General features: G+C 52.5%; 1 protein-coding gene across 4 annotated transcripts in view; it reads left to right on the top strand.

Moving 5' to 3' along the window:
- Nucleotides 1–20740, top strand: part of ADCY5 (adenylate cyclase 5) — a 152887-nt gene that overhangs the window by 82449 nt on the left and 49698 nt on the right. For all 4 annotated transcript variants that reach the window (XR_012378767.1, XR_012378766.1, XM_025868966.2 and 1 more), the window contains exons 2-3: nt 6151–6300; nt 10826–10947. Coding sequence is in view for 2 of the 4 variants with exons in the window: in XM_025868966.2 (XP_025724751.1) it covers nt 6151–6300; nt 10826–10947 (272 nt within the window). In the remaining 2 variants the exon portion in view is untranslated. The remainder of the gene's footprint in view (nt 1–6150; nt 6301–10825; nt 10948–20740) is intronic.

Here is a 20740-nt window from a genome sequence, read left to right as displayed (position 1 = left end):
GTGTGTGTGTGTGTGTGTGTGTGTGTGTGTGTGTGTGTGTGTAACAAACATATTTATCTCTTACTTGTTCACTCTCAAGTGAAATTTGCTGAAAACCCTTCCCAGTGACCTGGCCCAAGACCCCTGTCTCACACTCCAGCACCCTGTAACTGCTCACCCCGTTTTGTGTTTAGTGAATGAGAGCGGGGAACACGGAGACACACTAAGCTCAGCAAAGCCGTTTGGACCCCTATTGGGTTACTGGGCATCATTTTACCTGGATTTGCACCGTCTGTTGCTATTGGCCTTCTGGCTGCAGTAGGAGTCCGATTACAGCAGGAGAGGCCAGGAGGATTAGGACCGAGGTGCTCCAGCGGCCAGTTGATAATTACCTTGGGGGTCATGTCCCGAAATAGACTCTGGCCCCTCTTTCTGGCCTCAGCGAGAGGAAAGGCTGCTTTTTCTCAGTCTGGCTGGCATTCACATTCTCTCTTTTAGTCCCTCCCACATCTTACTCCTGTTCTTTTTTTTTTTTTGAAGTCTAATTTACAAGCAGTAGAATTCACCCTTACTAGTATACAGTTCTATGGGTTTGACAGAGGCATACAGATGTGTAATCACGACCGCAGTGAAGATAGGGGACAGTTCGGTCACCCAGAAAGATTTCTTCTGCTCCCCCTTGCAGTCAGCCTCTCCCTGGCAACCCCTGGTCTGTTTGCAGTCCCCATAGTTTTGCCTTTTCCAGAATGCCATGTAAATGCAATCGTATGGCCTTTCGAGTGTGGCTCCCTTCACTCAGCATCCTGTATTTGAGGCTCGTCCACGTTGGTGTGTGTTATCACTAGATCACTCCATTTTAGAGATGAATAATACTCCGTAAACATTCTGGCACAGATTTTAGGGTGAACATAACTTCTCATTTCATTTGGGCAAATATCTAGGAGTGAGGTTGCTGGTCATAGGGTAAGTATGTGTTTAACTTTATGAGAGATTGCCAAACTGTTTTCTTAAGTGGCTCTACCATTTTTTACTTCTCGTAGCAAGGTGTGAGGGTTCTAGGTGGTCCACCTTCCTACCAGTACTGGTGTTGGCAGTTCTTCTTTCTTTTTATTTTGTTATTTTATTTTAGCTGCTCTAATAGTGCTGAGTAGTGTCTCATTGTTTCTAAAAATTTGCATTTCCCTATGGCTAATGATTTTCAGCATCTTTCTATGTGCTTATTTGTCATTTTTACATCTTTGATGATTATCTATTCAGATCTTTTGCTCTTATTTTTTAAAAAAGATTTTATTTATTCATTTGAGAGAGAGAGAGAGAGGCAGAGAGAGCACAAGCAGGGGGAGAGGCAGAGGCAGAGGGAAAGGGAGAAGCAGCCTCCCTGCTGAGCAGGGAGCCCGATGTGGGGCTCAATTCCAGGACCCTGGGATCATGACCTGAGCTGAAGGCAGATGCTTAACCATCTGAGCCACCCAGACACCCCTCTTTTGCTCTTTTAAAAAGTGGGTTGTTTTCTTATTGTTGACTTTTGAGAGTTCTTTATGAATTCTGGGTACAAGTCTTTTTATCAGATACGTGATTTACAAATAATTTTTCCCATTCTGTGGCTTGTGTTTTTGTTACCTTAACAGTGTCTTTGGAAGACAAATGTTCTTATTTTTGATGATGTCTAATTTATCACTTTATCATTTCTTATTTTTTTAAAAAGATTTTATTTATTTATTTGACAGAGAGAGACACAGCGAGAGAGGGAACACAAGCAGGGGGAGTGGGAGAGGGAGAAGCAGGCTTCCAGCTAAGCAGGGAGCCCGATGCGGGCCTCGATCCCAGGACCCTGGGATCGTGACCTGAGCTGAAGGCAGATGCTGAACGACTGAGCCACCCAGGCGCTCCTCAGTTTATCATTTCTTTATTGGATCATGATTTTGCTGATGTATATGAGAAATCTCTGCCTAACCCAAAGTCCTATGTTTTCTTATGAAAGTTTAACAGTTTCAGGTTTTGCATTTGGGCCTATGAACCATTTTGAGTAAATTTTTATGTATTTTGTGAGGTTTGAGTTAGTCATATGCATAGCCAAATTTTCTGGCACCATTTGTTGAAAAGATTGTCCTTTCTTTAGTTGCCTTTATATATTTGCAAAAAAATGATGTATGTATGATCTATGATTTACAGATATTTTCTCCCATTGATGGTTTTCTTTCTACTTTCTTGGTGCCTTTCAAAGAGCAAAAGTTTTTAATTTTGATGAAGTGTAATTTATTATTTTTTTTGGTCATTTGTGCTTTTCGTGTCATAACTAAGAAGTCATTGCTTAATCCCAGGTCATGAAGATTTACTTTTATGTTTTCTTCTGAGTTTTATTGCTATAGCTCTTACATTGAAGTCTCTGATCCACTTTGAGTTAATTTTATATATGGTATGAGGTAGGGGATCCAACTTCACTATTTTACATGTAGTTATCAAGTTATCCTAGCATCATTTGCTGAAAAGAATATTCTTTCTCCATTCAATTATCTTGGTACCGTTGTCAAATATCAACTAACCATAAATGGAAGGGTTTATTTCTGGACTCTCAACTTTATTCGATTGATCTGTATTTCTATCCTTATGCCAGTACTGCACTGTCTTAATTACTGTAGCTTTATAGTAAGTCTTGAGATTGAGTAGTAGGAGTCTTCCAACTGGTTCATCTTTTTCAAAATAATTTTGGCTATTCTAGTTATTTTGCTTTTTCATATAAATCATAGACTCAGCTTGTTAATATCTTTCTAAAACTCCTGCTTGGATTTTGATTATGATTGTGTTGCATCTATACATCAGTTTGGAGAGAATTGACATTCCAAATATGTGAATATGGTATATCTCTCTTTTCTTCTCTCTCATCAGTGTTTTATAGTATTCAGTGAACAGGTGTGTGTGTTTTTTGTTAGGTTTATACACAAATATTTCATAGCTTTGGTGATAATTTAATGGTACTTTAAAAAATTTCATGTCAGATTATTTATTGCTTACATATAGAAATACAGTTGCTTTTCATATATTGAACTAGTATCCTGTGATCTTGTATTCTTGTGTTTCTAAACTTGCTTATTAATTCTGGTAGCTGTTTTGCAGAATTTGGGGGGATTTTCTACACGTCATCTGCATGTAGGTGACAAAAAGACAGTTTTATTTTTTCCTTTCCAATCTGTATGCCTTTTATTTCTTTTTTCTTGTCTTATTGTGTAGTCTAGAACTTCCAGTACCATGCTGAATAAAAGAGAGGAAGGGGTCGACCTTGCTTTGTTCCTGGTCTTAACAGAAACATTCAGTCTTTCACTATTAAGTATGATGTTAGCTATAGGTTTTTGTATATGCCATTGATCAGTTTGAGGAGTGTCTCTTCCATTCCTAATTTGTTGAATTTTTCTTTTTTAATCTTGCCTTGATGTTGAATTTTTTCATACACTTTTTCAGTAACTATTGAAATAACCATATGGTTTTTCTATTCAGTCTGTTAATATGGTGAATTACATTGATTTTTCAAAGTTGAACCAGCCTTCCATTCCTGGGATAAACCCCACTTGGCCATGTTGCATTATCATGATATGTTATCCTATCTGAGGGTAGCTCCTTATCTTTTCCTTCCCAGTTTTTCCTGTTTTTAGTCATCTGGCACCTTCCTCTCTTTTCAAAATATATCCCCTAACTAGAACATTCTCCAGCATTCCCTGAAGATTGCTCCTTCAGCCTTCACCTCCTCATCTCATTCTCTCTCCTCACCTCTCTCTCAGTGGGCCCCAGTGGCTTCCTGGAGGCTTGTCACATTGGTCACTCACATTGGTTACTACTGTAGGCCACAGTCTTTTTCTTTCTGAATCTTATCCCCCTGGTCTTTGGGGCTCTTCCTTCTGAGTCAGCTCTGCCTTGCCTGGCCCCCGGCCTCATGTAGGTCTTTGGGCTTCTGTGGCAGCCTCCTGACCTGTCTCGTACTCCCTACACTACTCCTGCCCCTGATGAGTCTTCCTGAAGCTGTCTGCTCATCCTGCTGTTCTTTCCTTCAATAGTCCTTCATGCTCTTGTTGTATAAGGATTGTGCCAGGCCTCCGCAACCTGACATTCTAATGCCCCTTCAGTCTGGCTCTGGTCTGCCTTTGCAGCTCCATCTTCTCTGTGGACTTCCCCTCAGGATCATAGAGCCTGAGTTATTTATTCAGGGACCCCGAGTACCTCACAAACCTGAGTGTCATGGATACTCTTTCTGGGTATACCGTTTCCCAGGCCTGCCAGACTTGCCAACTGTGCCCCCAGCTACAGGGTCAATGTGTCCTGGCCTGCCCAGGAGTTCTTCTCCTGCCTCCCCATGATTTCCTCCTCTCTCTCTTGGTTGGTGTGAGGCTGTTTCTGCTTCCTATTGCTGGTTCTCTGTCAGTCTTGACCACTTATCTCTTCACCTGGATTGTAAGCTTGGTAGAGCAGGGGTTTTCTTTCCTTATGATGAGTAGGTTGTGTTTTTCTCTGCCATGTTTTTACATGAAATGACAATTCTGAGGTGGATGGGGTTGGAGTGAGGTTTGGGGGAGTTATGAGTCATCATTAGAGTTGGTGGAGCTGGTAATCTGAGTTTGACCTTTCCCTGGAGGCACATCCGGGAAGCATCTGGAAGGTATCCTGGAGGTGCTTGAGGGGAGCTCACAGTGTCCTTTGGCCAGGAAACCAGAATTTATTGTGCAACCAAGGAGAGAGCAGGACTTTGGGATGGGAAAGACAAAGTCTCTTTCTGTTCATGGATTGGGACAGTCACGGTATATCTGTGTATATCCTATACAGGATATCTCCAGGGAAGCATGGCACCACATCCAGCATGGGGCCCACATGGCCTACAGGCCTAGGCTGGCTGAGGACCCTGGGTGGAGGTCATACCGGGGTGGGGTAGGCCTTCAGGTGGAACGCAGACCTGATTCAGAGTCTCTAGGTTCCAGAGACAAAGAGGTCCCTGGAAGAAGAGTGTGGGGGGCTGTCTGCCAGGTCACTGCCAGGTGCTGAAGTCTCAGAAGGCTTCAGGAGTTACAGCAGAAGGTGCCGGGGGTCAATTGGGTTTCCCTTCTGTCTTTGAGACTAAGAATTAAGTTTTGGGAGGGAGTGATGGAGTCCTAGAAACCTGAACATCTTTGCGTGGCTTCTGTTTTGTGTGGCCTGAGGCAAGGGCAGGACTAGCGTCAGTTTACCCAGATATCCCAGGAGCTGCACCTGCCAAGAAAAAGTTTGTCTCGACAGCTCCTTGGCCAGGATGTGAAATGTGCCGTGTAAACTTGCTTTTGTGGAGTGTGTAGTGTTGTGTTCTGTTTTCCCTTAGCTTTTCAGTAAATACTCCTTTCCAAAGAGTTCCAGCCTTGTCCCTGCGACCTGAGACGCAGTAGTATTTTTCCACACACACATCTCTGTCGGCAGGGAGAAGGGCGTGAGTGCAGAGCAGAGGACGACAGTGGCTACTCACCAGCTGGTATGCCGGACTTGTCAGGGGGCTTCAGTGCTGGTGCAGAGAAGGAATGGAAGTCCAGGAAGAGGAGCAGGGACCCGCTGTTGACACTGACCCCTGCTGGCCAGGGACCTTATCCTTCTCTCAGCCCTCAGGGGACTCGGCACAGTGCTGGCTATCTCATGGGTAGCCAGCAACTGCTTGCTTCTTTGCAGTTGATCCTGGGGAATAGTAAGCTAATATAAAAATAATCATCTCAGGCTTCTCTGCAAAAGGGAGAAGTCCTATGCTGGACTCTATCACACTTTCAAAAAATGAAATCCCGTGACCCTTATGGAACCTTCCTTGCCATGCCCCTGCCATCCCCAACGCGTACACAGCTCCCTCACAGCCTCACCGGTATGCCGAACGTTTTCGTCTCTGGGGCCATGGGCATGCACAGTATGATTATTCAGAGACTCAGTTCCGTGGGGCCACAACCTGTCACAGACCTGCCAAGCTCTGGCCTTTGAGGCCGTCAGAGAGACTGACCTATTATGCTTGGCTACTCCCTGTGGCCAGCGAGGGGCGGGTGTCCTTGGCATTGGTTTGCTTGCAGGTGGGTGTATGTGTGTTAACCTGGGGGCTGGGGGCTCCAGGGGCCAGGGTTGGGGCTCTAGTGACTGGTGCCCACTCCGGGCCTGAGCTCCGTGTCTTCATCTGTCCCTCTGCAGCTTGTCTCCAATGTCCTCATTTTCTCCTGCACCAACATCGTGGGTGTCTGCACCCACTACCCAGCTGAGGTCTCCCAGAGACAGGCCTTCCAGGAGACCCGGGAGTGCATCCAGGCACGACTCCACTCACAACGGGAGAACCAGCAACAGGTGAGTGGCCCTCCTGCCCTTGCGTGGCTACAGGGAGCGGAGGCTCCAGATTTGCCTCAGCCCAGCTGCTGGCCACCCCACCAACTGTGCTCCTTGTAGCTGCCCAACCCCACCTCCCTGGGCAGGGACCCAGCCAGAAGGGAATGTTTTCCCTGGAGGGAGCCTAGCATTTCTGGCTCTGTGGAAATGCTCTATGGAGACTTTGGAGAAAGCTCTACCCCAGCGCTTGCCTACTGCCTCCTCAGTGTTCACCTGTGGGCTCAAACAAGCCAAACAAGCCAAACAACCCAGACCCTGGGCAGCAGGGAGGGCCCTCCAGCCTCCCCCCTCCCCCCTCCCCCCCTCCCCCCTTCCCCCTCCCCAGTGCTGATGAGTTGGGAGTGGCGAGAGCTTCAGCATTTCCATCTGGGATTAAGGTGCTCCCCAGGAGAGAGGAGAAGAGGTAGAGCTGTCGGCCCCTGGGACACCCTCACTAGGCACTTGCTCTGTGCCGAGTTCTGGGGTTTGGTTGGTTCAGAGAAAGGCTGATGGTCCTGTCTCACCCTAAACCTCACTCTCAGAGAACGTTTGGGCAGGGAAGTAAGCTGTTCACAGGGGCCCCAGACTCGGAGGGTTTCTCGCAGGGAGCACTGGGCAGAAGGAGCTGCCCCCGTGTGCTCTCGTGGGCCGGGGCAGGGCAAGGACGGAGGGCTGTGTCAGGGTTCCCTCCCTGGCTGCCCGGCATCCTGTTTGGGGTTCAGGACCATTGTGCCCTCTCCTGCGTGTGAACCAGATGGGGTCTGGGGCCTCTGGGACAGGCTGGAGCTGAATAGCTCACAGATAGGAGCCCCAGAGATGGGGCTGTGTGACCCCAAGGAGACTGTGGACAGGTCAGTAGGGTGACGGGGCCCCTACTCGACTTGGACTAGGTGTGGCTCTTAGAGATGAAGTTACTCCAAAAAAGGTTCTCCTCTCTTCTTATGTTCACATCTACCCAACAAACATGAGTGGAGTCCTGCTGCCTTTGAGCTTGGGAACAAGGAAGACAAAGGCCTAGCCAGCACTAGTCCCCTGCACCCTCCTCGCTTGTCCAGAGTGCATGCTGTGGACACCTCAAGGGCACAGCAGTCTGACCACAGTGTGAGAGGGTCTCTGACTCCATCTGGATGCCTCCTGAGGAGTTACATGACACGGGCTGGCCATGTCGGCATGGCTGGGCAAGGGGGTGAGGCTCTTCAGTGTCTCTCCAGCTCCGCACACCCCCTCCCAGCCCAGTCGCCGCCTGGCCTGTCCCTGCTTCCTGCCCAGCCCTGTTGCTGTGGCCCTTGTGTCTGGCCAGGTCCCCAGCTCATGCGGTCCAGTCGGAGGCCTGGCTTGCCCTAGGCATTCTTTTGGCCCTGTCTGAACTCCTGGTCTCGCTCTTGAGCGAACCCCATGCTCAGTGGTGTCCCCGAGTCCTCCCACTGTCTTTCTGACAAGCTTGGCGCCCTTCTGCACCCTACCCTAAGCCCCTCTGTGCCTCAGGAGCCCCCTCTCTTGTCCCAGTTCAGGCCCTGGCATCTCTCGCCGGAGATCAGCGTACCGTCCTTCCCTTTTTGTGTCAGGGAGTGTCCCCTGTCACTCCTGGGCCTTGTTCCTTCTCCAGTAAAATGCTTATTTTACAGCTCATTACAGTTTACTTGCACTGGCCTGGACAGGCTGGACATTCCAGCAAACCCACAGGGATTTCGGGGAGAAAATCCATTTGCTTTACCATGTTCTGAGCCAAGATAGTAGGGAGGGGAGATGTGCTTCCTGGAGAAAGGCTCCCAGTAGCTCTTGGGCCTCCCTCGCCCTATGCAGAAGGTGCTGCTCTTGGGTCTTTGGGCGGGGGAGCGGGGTGGGGGCACTCCGAGGTGCCCCCTGCTGGTGGGACTCAGAACTGTTCTCCAGCCATCCACACCCACACCTCTGACCCTCAGCCCCAGAAGTGGTTATGAATACGGGAAGGGCTCTCATGGATATCACCGTATATAGTGCACTTGCCCCCAGCTGTGCTGTATTTCCACAGAATTGTTTTTTAGTTTGCGTTTCTGTCACCAAGAACTGCTTACTGAGAGTTCAGTAAATAGCCACTGAAGGCCATGTCCACCGATGCTCAGGGAGACCAAGCTAACCCGCAGAGAGCACCTTCAGTGGGTTAGCAGTGTTTTCCAGGCCCGAGGCTGTCAGCTGTGGAGCTGAGCATGACACAGCTCCGTCCGTGGGGGTGTCTCACTGCATGCACTACAGGGAGACCCTGTTAACAGACCACGACGCGCCGAGTAATCAAGGACTCGGAAGGAAGGCCCTGAGTGGTGAGGGGATGCCACTGCCAGAGCCAGGACCCTACCCCCCCCCGGGAAGGGGGGAGCCCTGAAGGAGGGTTCCGGCAGTATGTGAGGATGGTGCTTCTAGCTGGGGAGCTTGTGTGCGAAGGCAAGGAAACACTGCCAGGAGCTTGGGAAGTGTCCCATGGTTCACTGTATCTGGAACAGAGCTCAGGGCGTGCTGGGTGCAGGGGGGGGGGGGGGGGGGGGGCCAGATTGTGGAAATCTTGAGGCCAGGCTGGGCTTGTGGGCTGGTTCTGGAAGCTTCGGGAAGCATAGGAGGGTTTTAGGCAGGGCAGCGATGGGGTCAGGTGTATGTTTTAGAAAGATCACTCACTGGCTTGCAGTGTGGAAGGTGGATCAGAGACAGCAGGCTGGGACACAGAAGCCACTGCAGGGACTGCGCTGGTCACTGGATGGGACCTGGAGGAGGCCCAGACCTGGGAGAACCAGAGGTTGGGGTGTAGAAGGGCTTCGGAAGGATAAGGTTGGCAGCCAGGCCCGGGTTGGCAGGAGCAGGCCAGGCATGGAAAGGGGGCGGGTAGAATGGGGTTGTCGTGCAAAATAAAGAGGCATGGGCTCACTGGGTCCAGAAGAATGCACATTTGATGTGGCTGGTGGAACCCAGGGAAGCTTTGGTGGCTTTGAGTCGGGGAGTGTCATGACAAGGGCAATGTACTGGAGAGACTGGGGCCATACAGGGGGCCAGAATCCCACAGTCGGGTGAGAACGTTGTCCAGGCAGCGGAGGTGGACAAGGAACAGGGAGGACGAGATTCCACACCCCCGGGACTGGGTCAGAGCTGGACAGGGCCTGGCGCCGGGGGACAGGGGTGAATCTCAGAGGGGAGGTTCCAAAGAGTAAAAGCAGTTACGTGGGCGGGGTGTTGACCTCGTGACCAGGAGAAGGGGGGTGACACGGGCCAAAGCAGGGAACTTGAAGAGCCACTGGGGAATGGAAACCTGGGAAGGTGAGCAGGGCTTGGGGTGTGGTGTCAAGGTGGCAGTGGCCAGTCATCCAGGGGGCAGCTGGAGACTCAGGAGCCTGGAGTAGGAGGTGACGGGCAGAGGCGCTGGCGGGAACCACGCTCATAGGGGCGAGAGTGAGCGGAAAGAGGAGAGAGGTGGGGATGTGCTGTGTGGCGCGCAGGAGGAGGGAGAGAAACCAGAAAGATACAGGAGCAGAGTCTTACGGCCCCTCAGGTGATGGCCCGGCATCTGGCAGGCGAGAGAAGGGAGAATGAGGAGGGCTGGGCCAGCCAGGGCGAAGCCACCCCAGGTGGGAGAAGTCTGTGAGCCAGCCTGGCAGAGCGCCTGGTGTGGGTGGTGGGCTGTCAGGGCACCGGGCAAGGTCGCCCATTCCTGACGCAGCTGGACCTCTTGCAGCAGGCTGGCCCAGGGGGAGAAGGCGGAAGGGAGGGAAGGTCGGGGTCCTCCCCTCCACAGCGTGGCCCTGGCCCCTCTCCTTGCTTCTCTCCCACCTCCTCTTCAACAGGTCTTTGCTTCTCTCGGGTTCTCAGAGTCCGTGTGCTTTCCCTCTCTCCGGGCTCCTGTCCCCTACATGGAAATGGAGCACCCCCAACCTCATCCTTCTGGTCCCCATGAAGCCCTCCCTGACCACCCCATTCTCCCCAGCCGAGGCCAGGCACCCCTGCGCAGTGCCCCGTCATACCCCGTACCCCCACGAGACTGGGAGCTTTGTGGAGGAGAAACCTTGCCTGTCCCACAGTTGTAACTTGGGGCCCCCAGCATGATGCCCAGAACATGGCAGGTGCTCAGTACATGTGTGGTGACTAATTGAGTGAATCTCACGTAATGCTCTCAACAGCTCTACCGCTGTTTAAAGAGGAGGACGCTGAGGCTCAGACAGGTTCAGTCATTTGCCCGCGGTCACACATGGTCTCAGGTGACATCCAGGATTCCAGGGGGCTCAGTACTGTAGGTTCACCAGGCGTGCTCTTCCCCAAGACAGACAACCCAGGTGGTCTCCCAGGAAGAAGGGTTCAAGTAGCCCTGGGGGCATGATGCTAGTCCCACCCTCACATAAGTGTTAGCTCCTCAAATTTCAGGCCAGCCTCTGGGGTTCCCCAGGGCCCTGTAGGTGGGGGGCCCAGGTGCGGAGGAGTCGGCCTGGGGAGGGAAGGGGATCGCCAGGCAGGTGGAGGGAGCTGTGATGAAAGTGTGTGCTTCTCTCCCCAGGAGCGGCTCCTGCTGTCTGTCCTCCCCCGTCATGTTGCCATGGAGATGAAAGCAGACATCAATGCCAAGCAGGAGGATATGATGTTCCATAAGATTTACATCCAGAAACATGACAACGTGAGGTAGGAGTGAGGCTGGGGGGCGAGGGCAGGGTGAGAGGACTGATCCCCCAGGGAGACGACAACCCCACCCCTTGCTCCCCTCCCAAGGGAGCACAGCCTGACAGGGTGGCCTGTGGCTTTGGGGTAGGTGTTGTCTGGGGCACCCCGGCCGCATGGCACCCTCGAGGTTGGTGAAGTGAATTATTATCGAGGGATGGGAGGGGAGGCCCCAGGGAGAAGCTAGAGAAGGAAGGAGGAGAAAGGAGAAAGCAATAGCACCAGCTGTCGGGGAAACTCCTAGCCTAGCAAGGGAGATAGAAAGCAGACGGGGGAGTCACATGTCGCTATCATCATCTCAGTCTTCATCATCATCTAGCAGCTTCCATGCCTTCTCCGCCAGTGTGTGCCAGGCACTGTACTAGGCATTACCTACCTTGTTGTCAATCCTCCTGACCACACTGCAGTGTGGGCACCCTTATCAGCATCCCTTGTTTAGAGACTGAGCTCAGAATGGCTAAGACCCCCCCGCCAGGGTCACTCAGCCAGGAGCGGTAAAGCTGGGGTGCATCCTGGTCGGCTTGCCCCAAAGCCCATGCCCCTTTTACTGCACATTTGCCGTTTCTCTAGACAGAAGCTGCTGACAGCAGGGACGTGCAAACAGATGTAGCCTAATAGAGTGCAAAACCTGCTTAGGAGCTCCATGGGGACATGGAGCGATGCAGTGGCCTTCATCCAGCATGGCTCCCGGAGAGCCCAGTAATCCTCGCATATGCCCAGAAAGGGAGAGGCTGTGTCTGCCCTCGAGAGAATGACTTTCTCCCTGGGCAGGTTTTCCTAGGACCCACAAATCTTCTAAGGCCAGTGGAGAGGGAACCCTTTGGAAGCTTGGGCTGAATTTTCATAAAGCGATTAAATGGAATAATATAAATTGTGGTGCATGCACGTACATGCACACACTAACATACATCCACTCAAGGCAAGGCTGAAGGCCGTGCGGGTGGGGAGGGAGGGCACTGTGTTGTCTTGTAGAAACCGTCAGAATTTAGGCAGAATTGCCCAGTCCCCAAGTGTGCCCCGGAATCCAAGACTGTTGGTTCTGCCCATGTGTCCTGTCCAAAATAGACTCTAAGCCTTTGGGAGAAAAAGGTTACTGAACAACACTTTTGTCCTCAGTTTTTGGGGTACCCCATCCCCCTGAAGCCCACGCATGCTCCACTGTCAGGCAGGGAGAGTGTCACCGCTGCCGCCGGCCGAGCCCCCGTGCCTGCCCAGGAGCCGAGCCGAGCTCAGAGAGGGAAGCAGGGCCCGGGACTGGGTAGGTCGCGCTGATGTGTTGGTTCCCAAATTCTCACACCCGTCTCTGCCCCCACGAGGTGGAATAATCGCTCACAACAATAGTTATGCTCATATAGTGCCTTCTTTGACCCACCGCTATTCTGAATACTTTCATAAGTTCACTGAGTCCTCAGAATACATGTAAGAGGTCGGTAGTACTATTATCTCCATTTTACAGGAAACTGAGCCACAGAGGTTAATTTGTCTAAGATCCTAGAGCTGGTTAAGTGGGACAGCTGCCCTCAGAAAGCTTTTTGGTATCAGAGTTGTTACTTAGTCTTACTAGCCCTTTTTTATATGCCCAGGAGGATGGAGTGTATGTGAAGAATTGTGGGAAGGAGTCTCAGGGAGCCTCCAAGCCAAGGGGAGACTCTGAAGAGAGGGAGGAGAGAGGTTTGGCTTCTAGAGAGAAAGAGAGAGAGACAGACACTGTGGACCCACCAGGGGACTTTCCTGTCTGATAGCCACCCCTGAAATCTGGGGGACTCTAGGACATGCAAAGAAATAGCCTTCCCTGTTAGACCACATCCCAGAGGCCCAAAACTCAGGTGCGAGCCAAGTGGTTCCAACACATATGAACGCCTGAGCTCCCCCTTTCCGGGATTTTCTCTCTCGGCCCTGTCTTCACCGCCTCGCCGGCCCTGGCGTTGTTCCAAACACAGCGTGGACAAAAGGTGCTTTCCTTGATTGTTCTCAGCTCAGTAGAGCTTCTGGTGGACTCCACTAAAGCATGAAGTCGAACACAAAGGGCATGCAGAAAATTCACAGCTCAGAAACAGTTTGGCACGCAAGGCATAGGTTCTCAGCCTGGCTGGGCTAACACATCTGGCCACCTGTGCATCTTTGCCCGGCACCTCTCACCCCTCCGTCTCCTGCCCCTCCATTGCTTTAGGCCCCCAGCCCTCCAGCAAGGGAGTTTGATCAGAGGGGCTGACTCAGGCCTCTTCGGCTACCACAAGGAGTGACCCGCTCTTGGGGTGATGTCCCTTCACCCTTCCACTCCCACAGAGGCTGTGACTTTGGGTAACTAAAAGAACAGTACCTTAATCACAGAGTGGCCCAAATGTCCATGTGGCAAGAACTAGAGTCCCAGCCACAAGGGGGGTATTTCTGTTTTCAGATGTGCTATAAGATCAATGGCAGCTGTCAAAGAGATAAAAGGAGAGAAAAATCAAGATGTTACCCTTTTCATAGAGACAGACATAATTCTGACTCTGAAATCACCAGGCTGGTGGTGGCTGGCACACATCAGAGGCCAGCCACAAGCAATCATGCAAATAGCCTGCGGGGGCCCGGTCCCTGTTCTTTTAGCAGCCCTGGCTGCAGATCTTGATGGAAACACATTGCAGGCTTAGTCTCTTGTTTGGGTTGAAACTTTGACTCGGGTGACTGAGTAGTAGGTGGAGGGGTGGCATCATGGTGTAGAGATGCCCTCTGGGTCCGGGCTCGTGGTGCAGTGATTAGGCCTGGGGCCCAGGGTTAGGCAGCCCCCATGTCAGCCGGGCTCTGCTGTCCCCTGGCCACGTGAGCAGGGCAAGTGATTGGTCCTGATACTCTGAACCTCAGTGTCCTCCTCTACCTGAGAGGATGGGAAGAATACGTACTTAGCAGAGTTGCAAAGAGTGGATGAAAACATGTGAGGGAAGCGCTTAGCATGGTGTCTGGCACTGGCCACGTGTTCCGTAATTGGGAGCAGTGATTATCGTTGTTACTGCTATCATTGTGATGATTATCACACTCCTATCAACAAAGCAAGGCCTGGGGATTCTCTAGCTGGAGAGTGGAAGGGCGATGAGTCACATTTGTCAATTCTCTGCGGAGTTATAATATTTAGAGAGGGTGATGACATGCCGCTCTCTAGCCCCCTCCGAGGGCAAGGTCACAAGAAAAATAAATCAACCCTGCGGTGTGACAGACTGGGCCTGGATCTGCAGAAGGGGAAGAGACTAATGGGTGGGGAGAGTTTGGCCGGGGCAGGGAGGGGTGACAGCAGACCCCCACTGTTCTCTGTGGCCTCACCCTCTCCTGGCCCCCAACAGAAGAGTTGCCCCCTGGGACCCGCCAGGAGCCTGTCGGATGCTGTGGTGCTGAGCCACCGCTGGCAATGCACTGAGGTGGGCCAGAGGCCCAGGAACCCTTGGAGACCCCCCTGGGGCTCCCAGCCTCTCCTGTCTGACACATAGTGACAGATGGAGATGTTTTAGCCCTTCTGGCTGGACGGGTTAGCTGGGGCCTGTGGCCTGTGGCTGGGGTGTCAGGCCTGTGGCTTGAGGGCCCTCCTGCCTGTCCTCTCCCCCCAGATACCTGCCGCTCCTGCAGCCGGCAGTGTGAGGGCCAGAGGGGGGGCTGTGCTGTCCCCATTCCTGGGACAAAGGCCTCCAGCACATGCCAGCAGAGGCAGCTCTGCCTGGGAGGAGGGACACCGACGTTGGAAGAAGGGGGCAGCCCTAGAGGGACATAGCATATCCCCATGGGTACAGTAAACATACAGATGCTGCCAGAACCCAGCTGCCACCAGGTGACCCTTGCCGAGATGTCACCCTTGTGGAGTAAGATGAGTGTCTGTGTTGAGCAGCCTGGGTCACACCCCTCTCTGCCCCTTACTAGCTATGGGAACTCGGGCAAGTCACCTAACCTGAGCCTCACATTCCTCATCTGTAACATGGGAATAGTGGTGTCCCCTGGCTCATCCATTCAGTGGATGTTTTCCTCTGCTTCCAACTGGTGGGACACTTAGCTATAGAGGCAGGGATTGCAATGGGAATTAAGAGGGACACTGTCTCTGATATTGGGAAGCTCACTTTCTGTACAGGAAGACCTAGAGTAAACCGTGGATCAATTAGTAAGTTGGGAATGTATCACATGAGGGATGCGGGTAGGACTTTGCATTCTTAAGGGTATCTATAGATATTACAAAACTTACCACTCAATTATTCTGTTATGATAAAAGCCACAAAGGAACAGAGCCCATAAGAGGGGCCCTAGGACTCACTCCTTGCGGGGGTGCTGGGAGGGTAGATGAGGTAGAGTATGGAGGGCCCCTGCCAGGCCCCCCACCCGAGAGGTAGCTGCAGACTCTTTCCCCTCTGGAGGTGGAGCAGGGTCTGAGGTAAGGGTCAAAGTCAGGTAACCAATACCCCAAAGGTTTCAGGGGGCAGGGGACATCTGAGCCTGAGAGGGTACTGAAGGATACACCACTGTCATATGGGTCCATACTGAGTGAGACAGCTCGATGCCTGAATGACCTGTCCTCATGCTAGAGCCCTTAGCTCTTAAAGGTTGTAGATTGTGGGGAGAGCCAGAGAGCCAACTCCTCCAGGGGGTGCTGGTCCTCACCTGGCCCCCTCTGTTTGGACCCTGGGAGGAGTTCATGATAGAGTGCGGGGGGTCTTGGCTCATTGGCTCAAATCACAGCCTCATTCTCAGGGGCCTGGCCGAAGAGCTGCTAACCCAGGGGTGGAAATGAGGTAACAGCCATCCCTGTACAGTGGGGGTCTGGTGGGGCTGGGGAGGGTTCCCTCTCCTCCCTCCTTCCCTCTCCTTTCCCTTCTCTCCCCGACCTCTCCCGAACCTCCCCCTTTTAAGGTTATCATCTCCTCTCCCGTCTCCGTCAAGGACTTGGCTGTGTTCCCCAGGTCGTTCTGGTGTCTGGCTCAGCTGAGGCATGGCTCTGAATTATAATGGCCTCGCAACAGCGTCCTCGATGCTCAGATACCTGCGGGTGGATTGTGCACCCTGTGGGCAGAGAGGAAAAATGTTTACCTCCAGTCGTATTCCCGGCAACCGACCACATAAGGGATGGTCCATAAACCTAGCATTCCTGTCTCCAACTTGATATTAGGAAAAGTATTCTGAGCTCTATGCTATACCAATTATAGACACAAGTGGCCTTTATATTATTATCTCAGTCATTCTACATTTATTGTGCTGCCACTCTTTGCCAGGTATGACTAGGACTAGATAGAAAAGAGTCCGTGCTTGCGCCCAAGGGACTGTGCAGCCCTCAGCAGTGAGGTCGGGCCGGGCCCGGTGCCGTGGGAACCTCATAACCCAGCTGGTCCCCCTGGGGAAGCCACTGGGGGTGGGGCTTTGCTCTTTAATGAACTAACTAACTCACTATCTTACTGGTTGTAAAATATACATAGTATAAAATTGGCCATTTTAACCTTTCATATTATTGTGCAACCACCACCCCCATCCATCTCCAGAACTTTTTCTCATCTTGCAAAACCGAAATTCTGTACCCATTAAACAACAGCTCGCCATTCCTCTCCTCCCCCGACCCCTGGCAACCGCCATTCCACGTTGTGCCTGTGAATTTGACTATTCCAGGTACCTCATGTAAGTGGAATCACGCAGTACTTGTTCTTAAGCCTTCCAGGGCTTATTTCACTCAGCACAATGTACCCAAGGTTCGCCCATGTTGTAGCGTGGGCTGGGATTTACTTCCTTTTTCAGACTGAATAGTACTCCATGGTGTGTGTATGGCTCATCTTGTTTATCCATTCACCTGCGGATGGACACTTGGGTGGCCACCACCTTTGGCTGTTGTGAATGATGCTGCTGTGAACATGGGTGTGCAAATCCCTCCTTGAGTCCCTGCTTTCAGTTCTTTCCATAAATGTGTAGAAGTGAAATTGCTACATTGTATGGCATATAAACCTAGTTTTTAATTTTTTAAGGAAGCCCACAGTGTTTTCCATAGCAACTCGCCTTTTTGCCTTTCCACCAACCATGCATGCGGTTTAGTTTCTTCACTTCCTTGCGTGGAGGTGGGTCTTCACAAGAGACCTGAGTTTGTCCTTGGACACCAAATGGGGATCAGTGGGGAATGGAGCCAGCAGCCAGCTAGGACTCATTATTTTAGCACTTTGGACTCAAAATTGGGGGCCCTGGGGTAGATGGGAAGAGAGAGAAGTTAGGGTGAAGAGACACTGACCTGTTGAACGTGTCAGGCTATGCCTTTGAAATTCTGATCCTAATAAGAATTCAGAATAAGAAGGATTATCCTGGGTTGGGTAAGTCAGAAAAGACATCACGAAGATAGAAGGGCTAAAATCAGATCCTAGAAGAATGTAATTAGTTTTCAACCTTTTTTATCCTACAAAGGATGTGTATTCTTTATAGAAAACTAGGAGCTAACAGGGGCACCTTGGTGGCTCAGTTGTTAAGCTCTGCCTTCGGCTCAGGTCATGATCCCAGAGTCCTGGGATCGAGCCCCGCATCAGGCTCCTTGCTCCGCGGGAAGCCTGCTTCTCCCTCTCCCTCTGCCCCTCCCCCTGCTTGTGTGCTCTCTCTCCCTGTCCCTCAAATGAATAAATAAAATATTTTTTAAAAAATTAGGAGCTAACAATACAGAGAAGACAACAGAAAGCACCACGTACTTATCACTGAGAGGTCACTGACTATTGCTTGGTCTCGGTACGGTCCTGTCCCCCCTTTTTGGGCTTCCCCTTTGGGCTGCGTTTCCCCAGCTCTTGTAAGGCTTTGTAAGCATAAAGTCTGTAAGTGTGAAGGGAGGTCCGTCGTCTGGGTGGTGCGAGTAGGATTTGGTGGGCAGAAACAAGATCAGGGGGTCAGGGGTTGGAATGGGGTCTACAGGAGGCCCCGAGGCTGGCAACAGGGATTCTAGGACATATGTTGACCCTAGACCCGCTGGACCCAATCGTGACAGTGAAGCCGGTTGCAGGGCCCTTCCACATTCTGAAGGAAGGTGGCCCGTTGCCATGAGAGTGGAGAGGGCATGGCTGTCCAGGGTAGAATCCGTATTTACATGCAGCGTGTTCAGCATTCTGTCATTGGCCTTTGCCTCTCCCAGCCTGTCCCTCAGAACGTTCTCTGGCTGTTCCTTGTCCATACGCCCTGCTCTAATTGTTTCACAACCCCGCTTGGAAAATGCCCAGTCATATGGTGTCCGTTGTCAGCCAGATATTGGTATGAGCAACCTGACTGCGCTGTTCACCTAGCACTATGACCCACTGCTCCTCCTTTATCCTACGAGGGGCCTGAACCCAAGACACTCCCCAGGTTGTATGGTTTGGAGCAAATGGGGGGCACGCTGCAGGGGGTAGACTCTTCCTCTCTGGCCGGGGCCTCCCCAGGCTATGCTGCTGGGGGCCTCCAGGGCACTTCCAGCCCTGCTTCCCTAAGACCTTCAGCTCCCGCTAGGCTCCCTGAGACCTTGCCATACTCCCTTCCTGCCCCTGCCCAATGACCTCTGTCTCTCCAGCCGCACCTACCCCCCTCCCCCGCCCCTCCTGGGCCCGCCTCGACAGACAGTTTGCCTCTCAGCATTTCTTGAGTCCCCTGTGTGTGCAGTGCCCAGAAGTGCAGGTCCGAGGAGCCGTGCCTTGGCGCTGCCTTCGCGCAGGCGCAAAGCGTGAGGAGAATTCGGCGTCTGGGTGTCCCCCGTGCTGCTGGATGTGGCTTCTGTTCAGGAGCAGGGTCAGACTCCAGCATCTTCGCTGGGTCACAGCCCCGGTTGGTACGAGAGGGAGCAACGGTGAGGAAATGCGCTTCCCCAGAAATGCGCGTGGAGAAGCTGGGCTGAGCTGCGGCAGAGCCCCGAAAGGCCTGTTGCGGTAATTGGGCTGAATCGGCGCCTGCGTGCCCTCGCCTGGGGAGGAGAAGTGGGGGATGGCGGGCGGTTAGGCTGGAGAGCCGGCCCGGCGTCTGCGCGCCCCCACGGGGCCCCCATCGCGGTGCCAAGATGAGCTCTCACGTGGGAGCTGATGGATGACTGAAGACCTCACTGCATGTCTGGGCCCGGCGCGGTTGGAAAATGGCCTTCAGGATCACCCCAGAGCCAATCAGGAAACCTTGGCCGGGGGAACAGACAGTGTGCAGTTGGGTAAACCTCAAAAACAGAGGAGCTCCCGGAGTGACCGCCGCCGAGCAAAATCCTCCCCCTGCGGCAATATCAGAGGAGTGTGACTTCACCTGTGACAGGAGGTGGGGGGAATGTGGAGGTGGCCGAATTTCCATAAATGTGTAGGAGAGGCTGCAGGGGTTCAGAGGTGGGGCTTCAGAGACCCTGTCCAAACCTTGGCACGACATAGCAACCCGCTCTGAGCCCTGCTCTGAGCCACTCCTCTCCAGCTGGCTGGCTGCCCCGGTTCACCACCAACTCGTCCGCCAGGAGCTCGTCCTCCCTGACTCCTCAGCAGCTGTTGAAAACCCCAGGAGGGGCCACGAGGAGTAGATCCCAGCAGGTTGGAGGGAGGCTCTGGCTTTCTCAGCCACCCAGCGGCCCTTCACACACCAGCGTTGTTTCCCACGCCTGCTGGCATGGACCAGGAAGCTGCTCATGGCCTCTGTAACCGTTCTGCCGTCTGTCCTGTGAACGCTGCTGGCCCCAGGCCCTGGGCCCCACAGGCTCCTGTCTCAGGTGACTTAGCTTGGGACCCCAAGAGGCCCCATGGGGTCGAAGGAAGAGCTGCTGGAGTGACTGGTCTTGCCTCTTGCTTGCTTTGAAAGTATGAATATTCTCTTCCATTCAACAAATACACATTAGGCACTGCTCCTGGGTTGAACTGTGTCCCCCTAAAAGATATGTTGAAGTCCTGCCCCCTGGTCCTTGTGAATGTGGAAATAGGGTCTTTGCAGATGGAATCAGGTTAAGATGCTGGAATAGGGTGGGCCCCTAATCCAATATAAGTGGTGCCCTCATAAGAAGAGGAAAATGCTGTGTAAAGACCCAGATACACGGGGACCACACCGCGTGAGGTCAGAAGCCGAGACTGGAGTAACACAGCTGCAACGCGGGAATGCCAAGGGTGGACAGCCACCACCAGCAACTAGGGAGCGGCCAGGAAGGCTTCTGCCCAGAGTGTCAGAGGCAGGATGGCCCTGCCGACACCTGGATTTCGGACCTCAAGCCTCCAGGACTGTGAGAGAATACATTTCTGTGGCTCTAAGCCACCCCGTCTATAGCGCTTTGCTGTGGCCGCCCTGGGAAGCTAATAGAGGCGGCTCCTGTGGTCTGGGGGGGCGGGGGGGCGGATAGGGCAGAGGGCACGTGGATGTGACTGTCCTCGGTCAGTCACCCGGTGGCACATTTTATTGAACAGTTACTCCGTGTGCCAGACATTGTGCTGGTAGCTGGGACGTAGCAGTGAATGGAATAGGCCACAACCCCTCCCTCAAGGACTTTACATTCCAGCAGGAAGAGATCAACAGCAGCAGAAGGGTAACACAGACAACAGCAGGGCTCCCGTACGGAGCGCGCAATGGAGAAGACCATGCAGGGAAGGCAGGCCGACATGGGAGGGGCTGTAGATTCAAATAGGGTGATAGAAGGCTCCTTGAGGTGACATTTAAGCGAGTGCAGTGGTTCTCAACCCCGGCTGCATATCAGAACCACCAGGGAAGCTGAAAATAAAACAAAACTGGGCAAGTGCACGCAATCAATAGCAGAGCCCTACCTCAGACTAATTAAGCCGGAATCTCTGGGCGTGGGGCTCTGGGACCACTCTTATAA

This window comes from Callorhinus ursinus, unplaced genomic scaffold (assembly GCF_003265705.2).
Source record: "Callorhinus ursinus isolate GAN/ISIS: 27379988/994484 unplaced genomic scaffold, GSC_fseal_2.0 scaffold1, whole genome shotgun sequence".
NCBI lineage: Eukaryota > Metazoa > Chordata > Mammalia > Carnivora > Otariidae > Callorhinus > Callorhinus ursinus.
This window is presented reverse-complemented; position numbering and strand designations above follow the sequence as displayed.